Here is a 13,476-nt window from a genome sequence, read left to right on the forward strand (position 1 = left end):
ATTAATTTCTGAAGTTTAATTTACATTATTTTAATCGATCATAGTAAGTTTACCCCATAACATAGGTTATCATAATTTCAAATTTAAATAGGTTTATTTTTTAAAACAAAACTGTATTTAAATTAACCAAAAAAATCTGAAGATTATTATTTTTCATCATCCAATTTTATCCACTGTGGCCTCAATCTGGACCTGGAGGGAACCACTACTTGGGGTGAGAGGTCACCCGCCCCACCCCAGCCAATCCTGAGCCTCTGCAGAGAACACAAGTCAGAGCCAGTTGTCATGGTGGTTTGTGTTCTGCCTCCCTGGAAACTAGACTGAGACCCACCAAGTTAAAGAAGTATGGGCTGGATGAATGCACTATAAGGTGGGTAGAAAGTTGGCTAGATTGTCGGGCTCAACGGGTAGTGATCAGTGGCTCCATGTCTAGTTGGCAGCCGGTGTCAAGTGGAGTGCCCCAGGGGTCGGTCCTGGGGCCGGTTTTGTTCAATATCTTCATAAATGATCTGGAGGATGGTGTGGTTTGCACTCTCAGCAAATTTGCGGATGATACTAAACTGGGAGGAGTGGTAGATACGCTGGAGGGCAGGGATAGGATACAGAGGGACCTAGACAAATTGGAGGATTGGGCCAAAAGAAATCTGATGAGGTTCAATAAGGATAAGTGCAGGGTCCTGCACTTAGGACGGAAGAACCCAATGCACAGCTACAGACTAGGGACCGAATGGCTAGGCAGCAGTTCTGCGGAAAAGGACCTAGGGGTGACAGTGGACGAGAAGCTGGATATGAGTCAGCAGTGTGCCCTTGTTGCCAAGAAGGCCAATGGCATTTTGGGATGTATATGTAGGGGCATTGCCAGCAGATCGAGGGACGTGATCGTTCCCCTCTATTCGACATTGGTGAGGCCTCATCTGGAGTACTGTGTCCAGTTTTGGGCCCCACACTTCAAGAAGGATGTGGATAAATTGGAGAGAGTCCAGCGAAGGGCAACAAAAATGATTAGGGGTCTGGAACACATGACTTACGAGGAGAGGCTGAGGGAACTGGGATTGTTTAGTCTGCAGAAGAGAAGAATGAGAGGGGATTTGATAGCTGCTTTCAACTACCTGAGAGGTGGTTCCAGAGAGGATGGTTCTAGAGTATTCTCAGTGGTAGAAGAGGACAGAACAAGGAGTAATGGTCTCAAGTTGCAGTGGGGGAGGTTTAGGTTGGATATTAGGAAAAACTTTTTCACTAGGAGGGTGGTGAAACACTGGAATGCGTTACCTAGGGAGGTGGTAGAATCTCCTTCCTTAGAAGTTTTTAAGGTCCGGCTTGACAAAGCCCTGGCTGGGATGATTTAATTGGGGATTGGTCCTGCTTTGAGCAGGGGTTTGGACTGGATGGCCTCCTGGGGTCCCTTCCAACCCTGATATTCTATGATTCTATGAAACCAAAGGAACTCTCACAAAAGACATTAGAAATGCATTATTTCTCGCAAGAGCGATGAGTTGGAAGCAGGTCAGTGAGCACAGAACCCAGCTGCAGATAAAGCCTCCACTAGGATCAATTTAGAAAGCTCCCAGAGGGTGGAAGGCAACCAGAGAGGAACAGCAGAGTTGGAAAAGAAAGAGAAGAGAGAGTATGGGTACAACAGCCACGCTGGGCCCGATCCTCAGAGGTGCTCCGCCTCCGCTCCCACTGAACTCAATGGATATTCAGCACTCAGCGCCTTTCAAGAGTCATCCTGTAAAAGGGGTTGTCTCCAAGGGGGAGCAGTTGCTGTCAACTTCCCCTAACGCTTGCTGCCTTCTTGCAAGGTTATCAGCAAATCTCTCCCGAAGACAGAACTGCAAACAGTAGTCAGGTTTCTGTGATGACAAGAGAGAATCTGGGCACTGCTGATCCATGGCAGATTCTTCCCCCCACAGCCCGGCGGTAGCCTGAGTTATCTCCGCTCCCTGACAGCATTCTTACAAAGTCACAGCCCATAGCTGACATAATTCATATGGGTCCAATTAAAGGCTGGTTTTTCTTAGTCCCCAAATAACCCGTCTAACATTCTGGACTCATTATCTTTTCCAACAAAGCCCAAACCTTGTAGCGGATTGTTTTGTACTATCAATAGTAGTATAATTATGGAAGAACCAGCTCTCGGAGTTGAACCCAGTCCTTTGTCTCTGGCAATTAAGCAGTTTGATATTTGTATTATTTTTTCTCACTAATGTTTTCAATAAGCAATTGTAGTGGTGGATTGACTGCCCTCGGGGACTGGACCCCCTCTGTTTATCCTCGCTGCAGCCTCCTCCGCACGCTGCTCTTTCAGCGGGTGGTGTCAACCTTCACTCAAAAGGCCAACAAGGGAGCTGAGTCTCCATGGTCCACCGAGTCCTTCAGCTCCTTTCCTAATGCTGCCCTGAAGGAGGCCAGTTGGTGATGGTGGGCCTGATTCTCCTCTCCCTTACGTTGATTTTACAGCAGTCTAGCTCCATTGGACAAGCTCTTCAGCTGCTGTAAATCAGCGTAGCTCTGTTGACTTCACCATCTGAGGAGCTGGCTCATTGACTTCAGTGAAGTTCATTCCTGAGTCTCATAGGTGTGAGTGAGCTCAGAATTGAGCCTTTTTGTGTGTGCGCAGGATACTTGTCTGCTGGAATCTGGCTTGAGACCCAGCAAACCCATTTTGCAGAGATCACCAAGCAGCTATTAGGTGGCAACGACCTCAAGCTAGGCTGGATTTCGGCTGGCACCTGAGAAGCTGAGTGTCTGGTCTGGGTCCCAGCTCTGATCTTTTGACCTGGATGGATTGGCTGCTTTTTAATATCCAGCATCTTCCTTCCCATCATTGGCATGGACCAGCACTGGAAGAGCAGCTGCAAAGCTGTCTTTGGGCTGACGCATCTCTCTGTGTGTCAAGAGAAACAGACAGAGAGAAAATAAACAGGTTGCTTGAAACAGCAAAAGCAGGAGCTATCAGGGACACTGGGCAGGCTGGGTCGCTCTGGGCTGGTGTTGTCCAGGGGAATCCAAGGTGCGACTGGCGTCCGTGTGAGCAAGAATTTCCTGCCTGGTGTTGACATGGGGCATGTCCAGGAGAGGAAACATTTGCTCATCCCTGCCCCATCAACTGGGGACGGACCTGTTCTGATGGCTCATTCCTCTGGGGTAGCATCTCTGTAAAACATTCCCTTTTCTAGCATTTAAAATGTGGGTGTGAATTTTGTGCTGGTAAGAAGAGTGTCAGAATGACAGTCCTGAAGTCCTCTGTGTATTCACAGAACACCTAGAGCACAGGGCTGGGCCTCAGGATTCCTAGGTTTTATCCCCAACCACTTCAGTAATTCCTTTCCCTTGGAAAAATCACTTCATCAGCTCTTTTGAACCTCAGCTTCCCCAGCTGTAACACGGGGACAATGTTACACCTCCTCATTTAGAAGCAGCTGTCACAGGTTCCTCGTGGCACAACATATGGGGTTAGCATGGGCAATAAGTCAGTTACCCCATGACATGAATGACCTATGTCAGCAGATTTTGACAAGCATTTGTAGCTCCTGAAATTGGTGGTACCCAAAGAGAGATGTACAGACTGTGGATGAGCTCTTGGCACCTAACCACGTTGCCTTCTCTTCTCCTCCTTCTTCAGGGAAGTCCTATGAAATCACCTATGTGCGGCTGAAGTTTCACACAAGCCGGCCAGAGAGCTTTGCTATTTACAAACGCAGCCATGTGGACGGGCCCTGGATCCCGTACCAGTACTACAGCGCTTCCTGTGGGAAGACCTACAGGAAGCAAGAGCGGCAGTACCTGCGGCCTGGTGAGGATGAGCAAGTGGCCTTCTGCACTGAGGAGTTCAGCGACATCTCCCCGCTGAGTGGAGGGAATGTGGCCTTCTCCACCCTGGAGGGCCGGCCCAGCGCCTACAGCTTTGACAAGAGCCATGTGCTACAGGTACTGGGCTCAGGGTTGGAGGCAGCCATGTGTGTCCAGCAGACCAGGTGGCTCAGGGGAGCTGGCATTGGGAACCGTGTTTGGAGATCTGTGATATTGTTAGTGCTCAGGTACCATATGGGTGGGCACATTAGAAAGATCTGTTCAGATAAAGTGAGATTCCGCTCTTAACTCCATTCTGCTCCGATGTGAGTGTATGTGTGTGTGAATGTACAGATGTGCAATATGTTTCTGAGCTGGATTTATAGGGGTCTGATGGACCGTGTTCAGCTGGCCCAAACTCTGATCCACCAAGCCCTTGGTGAATAACCTCCAGCACCCTAGTGGAATGGATCGTGCTAGGCTGGCCTTAATCCAGTTCTTCCAGACTCTCGCTGGCTAACCCCATTCCTAACACCATTGGGAGGTCTGCACTGGAACTGGAAGGTGTAATTTCCAGCGCGAGTAGGCATACCCGCTCTAGCTATGCCTGACCTAGTGTACTAAAAATAGCAGCACGGCTGCGGTGGACGAGCGGCAGGATGGGCCAACTGCCCTGAGTACGATGCTGTCCGAGAGCCTAGGCACATACTCCAATGGCTAGCCCTTCAGTCGCCATGGCTACACTTCTGTTTTTAGTGCACTAGCTCAACCAGAGCTAGAGTGGGTATGTCTACTCGACTGGAAATTACCAATTCCAATGTAGACATATCCTGGGACTCAGAACATTTAGTCTTCGTTCAACTTCATAGTCTAAGGTTCTCCCTCATTTTGCTACCAATATTGGGAACTAGGGTTGTGTCCAGGTACCAGGCCTAAGGTTGGACCACACTGTGCTCTCAAAGGGACTTGAAGGTGGTGGAAAGTACATATTCAGGGGGCTTAGTGGAGAGGATACATCCTATACACTAGCAGCAGAACGTCCCCTTCAGCTCCCGTCAGTTCTTCCATGGAATGTTAACGTTCCAGTCTCTGGCTTTATATCATCTGACTTTGTGGCAGCTCCTTCAGTGAATCTCCTCCTGACCGGAACCCTCAGAGAGAGGACTTTCATAAATGTCAGATCTTCCGCTCCAGCTCTGTGCAGAGAACGGAGGTCTCTGATGAAGGGGTGGGGATGGGGGAGAAGTAGAGAAGCAAAAAAGTTCTCTCTTCAGAGTGACCCTGCTGGTGCCTGCTGCCTGCATGCCCTGAGAAGACACAGAGCAATGTCCTTATCATACTCATTCTCCCAGAAGCAAGGAGGAAAGTTGTTTTCCGTAAACCACTCAAAAGCTAGCCATTACTAGCTGTGACCCAAAATGGACCTGGACCAAAATCCCAGGTCCAAACACACTTGCATTTTGAAGACTTTGGATCCTAAATTTTATCTCATCCATCCATCATTCATTAGGTCACCTATCACTGTGGGATCTGAGCATCTTCCATCTCAATGGGTCCAATCAAGCCCAGACCCAAACTTCCCAAAACATTGGCTATTTTGAAACTGGGATCCAGTGTCAGGTCTTGGGGCCCCTCTCCGCTGCCAGCCAAATGGGGAGAACGTTTCAGGGCCTCCCTCGGCATGGGAGGACATGGTGCAGATGGAGAGAAGACAAGATCATGCCACACCTGGACTGCACGATTTCTGGCATGTGCATGTGCGTGTCTAAGCAGCATGAGGGTTCGATGAATTAAGGAGAGGACATAGTGCAATACACATGGTGGTTCCTCAAGGTGGTGTGGTGGTTCTGCTGCCTCCTCTGCTCCCTCTTGTAAAGGGGCTGCTGACCCTCCCCCGCACCCGCCCCAGGGTGATGTGTTTGCTTGGGCCACTCACCAGCTGCTCTCTTGTGGCCTGAACTCCTCAGGAGTGGGTGACCGGCACTGACCTGCTCATCTCCTTGAACCGGCTCAACACATTCGGGGACGACATCTTCAAGGATCCCAAGGTGCTGCAGTCCTACTATTACGCCATCTCTGACTTCTCGGTTGGCGGCAGGTAAGGCGTGGGTGGGGCATGGGGAGAAGAAGTGGAAGGAAGGATGTTCTTGTGGTAAAGGGATAGGACGGGGAGTCAGGACTCCTGGGTTCTGCCCCCAGCTCTGAGACTGTGTGATTGGGACAAGCCATTTAATCTCCTTGTTCCTCAGTTTTCCCATTTGTAAAATGGAGATGATGGTACAAAGGGAGGATGTGAGGCTTAAAGCCTTTTGAGAGCCACAGATGAGAGGCACTTACACTCCAGTTCCCCCCTGTTTAAGCAGCGCAGTCCCTATTTTGCACATGGGGGTTATAGTGGCTCACAATCTAAAAAGGAGTCAACAGTGTAATACTGTTTCAAAAAAAGCTAACATCGTTCTGGGCTGAATTAGCAGGAATGTAGCAAGCATGATGCAAGAAGTCATTTTTCTGCTCTACTCTGCTCTGATAAGGCCTCAGCTGGAGTTCTGTGTCCAGTTCAGGGCAAGGCGCCTCAGGAAAGATGTGGACAAATTGGAGACAGTCCAGAGGAGAGCAACAAAAATGATTAAAAGGTCTACAAAACCTGACCTATGAGGAAAGATTGGGGAAAAAAATTAGGTTTGTTTAGTTTGGAGAAGAGAAGACTGAGGGGACACAAGTCTTCAAGTACATAAAGGGGATAATAAATTGTTCTCCTTATCTGCTGAGGACTGGACAAGAAGAAATGGGCTTAAATTGCAGCAAGGGAGATTTAGGTTAGAAACAGGAAAAACTTCCTAACTGTCAGGGTAATTAAGCACTGGAACAAATTGCCTCAGAAGGTTGTGAAATCTCCACCGCTGGAGGCTTTTAAGAACAAGTTAGACAAACGCCTGTCAGGGATGGTCTAAATAATACTTAATCCTGCCTCTGCAAGGGACTGAACTAGATGACCTATTGAGGTCCTTTCCAGGCATATGTTTCTAGGATTATACTTGCCATCTTCCCTCTCAGTCCCTCCAGAAAGCTCTCCCAGGCCCATGCATCTCAATGGACTTAGAAAGTGTGTCACTCTTTCTCTGCCCAAAGTTCCCAGCTTCAGCTCCCAGGTGCTGGGGCTTTATGGATGTTCTCGTTATCAGATGGAAAAGGAACCTTCAGGAGGCAGCAGGCAGGGAGTCAAGGGAGATGGATCTCCAGCAAACAGGACCTGGCAGGGGAACAGGCTGTGGAAACCTGCTCATGTGTGGAACAGGCTTTGTCCTGCTTGCATATGGTGCACAGTTTGTATTCAATACGTAGAGCATTTACACGGCCCAAGCAGTTGGACATAGAGCTGCGGTGCGGGCTGCCGGTCAAAACTATTGTGGGAGAAATGAACCCTCGGCTCCCATGCTACGCCTTCGCAGAGGGAGCTCCAAACAAAGCCCTGTTCGGGGATTAGCAAACCAGCCATAACACACAACTCACCCAAACACAACAGCAGCGCTAGCAGAGCCTTCCAGCTCCCGCCTGCCCTGGAGCAGGGCCAGCTTTCTTCCTGCCGGCGCACAGGGCTTGTGATTGTGGGAGACTGCCCTTTTGGTGCGCAGTGCCCTCGGCTCCTGGGGTCCAGACTGTCTGTGAGCTTTGGGAAAGGGGTGAGGCTTAGCAGGCTGGAGCCAGGGAGGGAGGCTGGTCTGTGAGAGGAGGGGTCTCCAGCTGTTAGCAGGCAGGATGCTCGGGAGAACCCCCACTTTTCTCTCCTTTTCCTTCAGTTGCCCCCTGCTGGTTCCCAGTTGCTCCCTCAGACCAGCCGAGACAGGTCTCCCTAGTGGGTCAGGCCATGGGTGGGGAGGAACTGGTGCAGGGCTCTGTGCAGGGAAGAGCAGCCAGTGGTCAAGATCAGATGGGTGGGGTGCAAAGGCCTGTGGGTGACTGCAGAGTGTGGAGGCTGAGCTCCTGTGGGACTGAGGGAGAAGGCCCAGGACACCAATATCCTCCTCTTCAGTGTCCAAAGGGTTAAACCCTGGCCTGTTCAAACCCAGTGCACTTTAAGCAGGGTGGGCCGTATGGCAAGGGGCCGCTTGCTTGACTTGTATGACATCTGGCCCTGGGCGCTCAGGCCTGGAGTCGCTGGGCTTGACAGGAAGGAGAGGACAAAGTTGGAACTGCTGCAGGGTATAGCTGAGTCCTTCCTCTTTTTTGATCTGCCATTGCCGGCCCAGGTTTCTCCTGCTAAAGCCTGGTGGAGTTCTCTGCTTCTGGAGGACAAACTGGGCCAGGCCTGCAGTACCTGCGAGTGAGCGTACTGCAGATGAGCACTCCCATGGAGAAGGGCACCTCCCGCCCTCCATGCTCTTCCCCCTCGGGTGCCCGGAACGAGGCTGTACTGTCAGTATCTCCCTGCTCCCATCGGAGCCCCATGGTCAACATCTCAATGGCCAAGTGAGAGCTGCTCGCCACGCTCCAGAGTAGAGACGCTGGGAGAGGAGCACACAGCAACTTCATCTGACACTCCAGTCCCAAACAGCTGGAACTCATTAGCGTCTGATCAGGCCACCCTCAGTCTCAATGACCTCGCAGCTGGTGCTGCTGGGAAGCGCCTGCGGGAGAGGGATGGGTGGCCTTGAAATGGGCCCAGCCTGTGCTGCTTTCCCTCCTCCTCCTGTTTGGGTGATGTCTGTTCTGTCCATAGCCCGATGCTCTCCTGGGGGCCCTGAAACCAGCCCAGCAGCCCACCCCCTGAGGCACATCCCTGTGCACTCACCAGCTGCTGGCTAGACACTACAGTGCACTTGACCTGCCAGCTCAGCCTGTCTTCTGCTAGCTGGGCTAGAACCAGTGCCCTTGTGTGCTGTAGGCAGCTGCCCCGGCTGAGACATGGGGGGCTGAGCTAAGCTTGGTTCAGCTGGATGTCCTTATGTGCCACCTAACCCAGTCCACTTACCATGGTCCAAGTTTTTAAGTGAGGTGAAACTTGGGGTATGCAAGACAATCAGACTCCTGAAAGGGGTACAGCAGTCTGGAACCGCTGCTCTAGAGTAGCTTCACCTCCTTGAAATAACACCCTGGCACCACCACAAACTGGACCAAATCCAGGGGTGAGCCCGTCATTGGAGTCAGTGGATTCCCTGCAGTCCATGGAAGCTGGGCATGCCTACGGAGGGAATGGCTCTGCTGAGCACAATGTTCATTCTAATTAATGCTCCCAAGGCTCAGCCGAACCCTGACAGTGACAGCCCCTTGGCTCCCTTGCAGGTGTAAGTGCAACGGCCATGCCAGCGAGTGTGCCCCCAATGAAATGGGCCAGCTGGTTTGCCTCTGCCAGCACAACACCACCGGGGTGGACTGCGAGCAATGCCAGGCTTTCTACCAGGACCGGCCATGGGCGCGAGGAACTGCTCAGTCCGCCAACGAGTGTCTCCGTGAGTACCAGGTCTTAGGGCCCTGCAGGCGCTCTCAGGAAGCTGACTGGCCCCACTCCTCACTCAGCAGGCTGACTCTGCCATTCAGAAAATCATTTTTTCTCGGGGTCCCGGGAGCCTTGTTCCTGTAGGTTGCCAGTTCGAATCCAGCCCATGTGGGCAGTGGCCAAAAGCTGCTAACGTCAGATGCTGGGGGAAGTTAGCTTAGGGTCCTGGTTCTGACCCAGGGCAGTGCCCTCTCCTGCACCCTGGCACAGCAAGAGAACAGCTCCTTCCTCTTGCAGGACAGCTCCAGCCACTGTGGAAAGAGATGCCCATGCTGCACCCAGGGGGTCACCCATCTGTTACATCAGCCCTTCTCTGAGGGCAGGCATATATTTTGGGTTTTCCATCCAATTAAGACTATAAGCGTCATGGGGCACGGGTCTGATCTCCTGTATGTAGCAGTGATCTTAGCCCCCGGGGGTGCTCAGCAAATAACAAGGTCGACTCAGAGGCAAGAGCGCTACCTACAGTCAGAGACAGACACACGGACGATTGTCAGTGCATTTAGCATCTGGACGCTGACGGAGAAACTGGGAACTCTGAGGACTAGCACAGATGCGCGTGGCCTTCCACGGGGAATTCCCTGACTGCACCCCAGAAGCAGGAAAGGGGGCTGCATTTCCATTATAGGCTCTTGGCACAGGGCTTACCTTTGTGCTGTGCTTAACCCCTAGCACAAAGGGGTCCTGACCCATGACGGGGGCTCCTGGTTCTCCCAGATTACAAACAATACAGAATAATAATAATAGCCGTCCAGTGAGGTAACACATCATCCGTTCACTCCAGGGGACCTGGGCTGGAACCCAGCGGAGGTCCCAAGTGCCATGGGTTTGTCTCAGCTCAGTCCCTCCCCACCCCCCAGTGGCAAGTCAGACCCAAGCCCCTCCATCTCCATGTCTGTTTTGGCCCCTGTGACGTTCTCGCTCTTACCTGCCCCCCACTCCCTCCGGCACAGCGTGCAACTGCAGCGGCCGATCGGTGGAGTGCTTCTACGACCGGGAGCTGTACCGGAGCACGGGACATGGTGGCCATTGCCTGAACTGCCAGGATAACACCGACGGGCCGCACTGCGAGCGCTGCCGGCAGAACTACTACCGGTGGGGTGGGCAGACGGCCTGCCAGCCATGCAACTGCAACACGGCGGGTATGTGGTGCACGGCAACACCGCTGGGGGGAGGAAACGGGGTGGCCCTGGCGCAGGTGATGCCATGTCCCGCCAGCTTGTCCAGCCTCCACCTGGCAAAGCCGTGACCCCGGCACTGCGCTTGGCCTGTGTCTCACGGCAGGGCTATACTAGATAGTTACAGCAATGTTGGTTAGGGCTGTGACTTTTTTTTTTTTCCCACCGACACAGCTATGCTGGCGAAAGCCCTAGTGTAGATACAACAGACCTCATTTCACCCCGGGAACCGGTATAAGCTGCACCTACAAAAGCCTTTTTTGGCCATATAAGTGCATCTGCACTGGGAAGCTATGCTGGTATAGCTATCCCAGCCAAACTTTTCGAGTGTAGACTAGGCCCCCTCACCCGCTCCAGGGAGCGAGAGGCCTAAATCCTCTTAACTGTGGCAGAAATGGGGGCCCAGTTAACTGCGGGGAAGGGACAAAGGTGCATCCTCAGTGATTGGTTTGAGACCTCTTAAAAAAACCATAAACCTTAAAAGTTCAACCATGTCCCATCCCGGGGAGCGTCTCTCCCACCCTGCCCCACGCCATGCCCTGCTCTCTCCGTCAGGTCCCACACGCACTCTACTTTTCTGTGACTTGTCCTCTTTGCCACCTATTGCAGCATGCTCTTCCCTCAGCCCATGACTCCTGGAGGCACCTCCCTTCCCGATCCACCTCCCGCAGGTTCCATAGCGCTGTGCTCGAGGCAGAGTCCTTGCTCCCTTTTGGGGCGGGGGCGGGGGGGGGGAGAGAGCAGTCTCCCTCTCTTGCCAGCCCCTCTCTCACGGCTTCCTCTTGGTTTGGTTCCTTGCAGGCTCCTTGCGGCTCCAGTGTGACAGCTCGGGGGCCTGCGACTGCAAGGCCAGCGTGACTGGCTGGAAGTGCGAGCGCTGCCGGGCCGGGTTCCACTCCCTGAGCGAAGGGGGCTGCAGGTGAGAGAACTGGCTCCCCTGCACTTCAGGGGAGCTTGGCTCCTCTCCGCTTCCCACCCCTGAGCGCAGCCTTGGCCCTGACCTGATAGGGCCAAGGGCTGACAGGCGGGTGAGTGGAGAGTTGGTCTCACGTTGTTGGCTTTTGCCTCTGCAGACCCTGTGCCTGCGACCCTGCCGGCAGCGTGGGGACCTGCGACCCCAACTCGGGGCGCTGCTCCTGCAAGGAGAAGGTGGAAGGCTACCTGTGCAACAGGTGAGCGAAGCACCATCTCGGGCCGTGCTGGGGACTGGAAAAAGGCTGGGGGCTGGAAAAAGCCTCCCCTCCCCCCTTTCAGGTGTCAGGGCGCCCAGTGTGAGCTCAGCCACTGCCGGGTCAGTCTCTCCCTCCAGGGTGGGCATGAGCGAGGCAGCACCCCTCCGTCCCCACGGGAGCAATGAGATTGGGGATGGAGACCGGAGGGAACGGCAAGCTCGCTGCTCCCTACTGTGCCACCTGCTGGGAGAAGATAGGACTGCAGCAGCCACCGGTTCCCTACAGCCAGCACTCCCCGTGGTGCCTCCTGCTGGGAGGAGCTGGGAGTGCAGTGGTTCATCCCCCGGAGCCCGCACTCCTTTCCCATTCTTGGCAATCCTCCTGCCTCTGCTCTGCTCGCGCCGGGGGCCCACGCTGGCTGAGAGGCTGGGAATGCAGTATTTGAGGTATCCCCTGCAGCGTTTTCTCTCCAGCGACTCCTGCTGGGAGAGGTTGGGATTTGAAGTCCCTTTCTTCGGCCTCCTTTCCTCCCTACTGCCTATGCACACACCCGTTGCTCCTCAGCTGCATGCTTTGGGGAGCAGACAGGAGGGGAGTAGCTGTAGTTCCCCCACTGCAAGCGTGCATGCCTGCCCCATCCCCCGTTCAGCACCACTGCTGTGTTTTGTCACCCTGCATCCAGATGCCAACCTGGCTCATTCAATCTGCAGCCCCCCAACCCCGCAGGCTGCACCAGCTGCTTCTGCTATGGCCACTCGACTGCGTGCACTGCAGCCGCCCAGTACGAGGTGCACCACGTCCGCTCTGACTTCAGCCAAGGTACCAGCCCCAACACCGGTGCCTGCTCATTGGGAAAGGGGAGGCAGGGCTGGAGGAGGGAGACCCGGGGATGGAGGCTAAGCTTTGCACTGAGGTTTTTTAAAAGTTTGGGTCTGGCTTAGATTGGGGGAGGGGGCGGTCCTCTGGCCTCCCCTCACTGCAAATAAATCACTGATACCAGCCGAGTTTAAATTTGCCACCATCAACTCCCCCTGCAATTTCAACTGGACCCAGTATTCCCCTTCACTTCCTGCCCAGAACTGCTGCGTGGCATTATGGGAGGCCATTACATAACTACCACCTTCCTCCCCAGAGTAGCTCATGGAAGTGGTGGATGCCGTGGCCCCTAGATACCGGTATATGGGCTGTAAAGTACCGGCTAAATGGCAGATGTTGCTACTGAAAGCTGTGACCATCCTGCAGTGGCCAGGGGCTGGGGTAGCTTTGAAAGGTTTGAATGGCCTTTCCCCGCAAAAACCGTGGAGCAGAGTCTGGTGAAAAAGCTCTGTTGGCTTGGGGAGGGGATAGATGAACATGTGGGAGGAGGTTTCCCCTGGCTCCCTCTGGATTCTCTCTGCCTCTCAAACGTGGCTCCTAGTAAGGGGTGAACAGCTGGTGCAAGGGTTCTGCTCACACTTTGGAACTTCTATGTCATCTTCCTCCTCCTAGGGTGACTAGAAGTCCCAATTTTATAGGGACAGTCCTGATATTTGGGGCTGTTTCTTATATAGGCACCTATTGCCCCCCCCCATCCCCATCCCGATTTTTCAAACTTGCTATCTGGTCACCCTACCTCCTCCTCCCAACCTTGGCCTAACATTGTGCATAACGTGGGTTATTCCCACCGGGGAAAGGCCCCTGCATGACCCTAGCTTTGATGGAGGGAAGGTACTGCTCAGGCCATGAAACAGGACTTTATCTCCACTGGGCCTGCAGCCAGGATATGTCTTATAAGGCTTCAGAGTAGTAGCCGTGTTAGTCTGTATCTGCAAAAAGAACAGGAGTACTAGAAACTAACAAA

At 53.2% G+C, this 13,476-nt stretch overlaps 2 protein-coding genes across 4 annotated transcripts in view; both read left to right on the top strand.

The window, feature by feature from the left end:
- AIF1L (allograft inflammatory factor 1 like) overlaps nucleotides 1-13,476 on the top strand; it is a 158,765-nt gene that overhangs the window by 91,523 nt on the left and 53,766 nt on the right. The window lies entirely within an intron of this gene.
- LAMC3 (laminin subunit gamma 3) overlaps nucleotides 1-13,476 on the top strand; it is a 45,112-nt gene that overhangs the window by 6,207 nt on the left and 25,429 nt on the right. For all 3 annotated transcript variants that reach the window (XR_012665221.1, XM_048823197.2, XM_048823198.2), the window contains exons 2-8: nucleotides 3,626-3,930; nucleotides 5,760-5,890; nucleotides 9,073-9,239; nucleotides 10,240-10,428; nucleotides 11,266-11,383; nucleotides 11,538-11,636; nucleotides 12,319-12,455. Coding sequence is in view for 2 of the 3 variants with exons in the window: in XM_048823197.2 (XP_048679154.2) it covers nucleotides 3,626-3,930; nucleotides 5,760-5,890; nucleotides 9,073-9,239; nucleotides 10,240-10,428; nucleotides 11,266-11,383; nucleotides 11,538-11,636; nucleotides 12,319-12,455 (1,146 nt within the window). In the remaining variant the exon portion in view is untranslated. The remainder of the gene's footprint in view (nucleotides 1-3,625; nucleotides 3,931-5,759; nucleotides 5,891-9,072; nucleotides 9,240-10,239; nucleotides 10,429-11,265; nucleotides 11,384-11,537; nucleotides 11,637-12,318; nucleotides 12,456-13,476) is intronic.

The sequence above is a fragment of the Caretta caretta genome, chromosome 16 (assembly GCF_965140235.1).
Source record: "Caretta caretta isolate rCarCar2 chromosome 16, rCarCar1.hap1, whole genome shotgun sequence".
Classification (NCBI taxonomy): Eukaryota; Metazoa; Chordata; order Testudines; family Cheloniidae; genus Caretta; species Caretta caretta.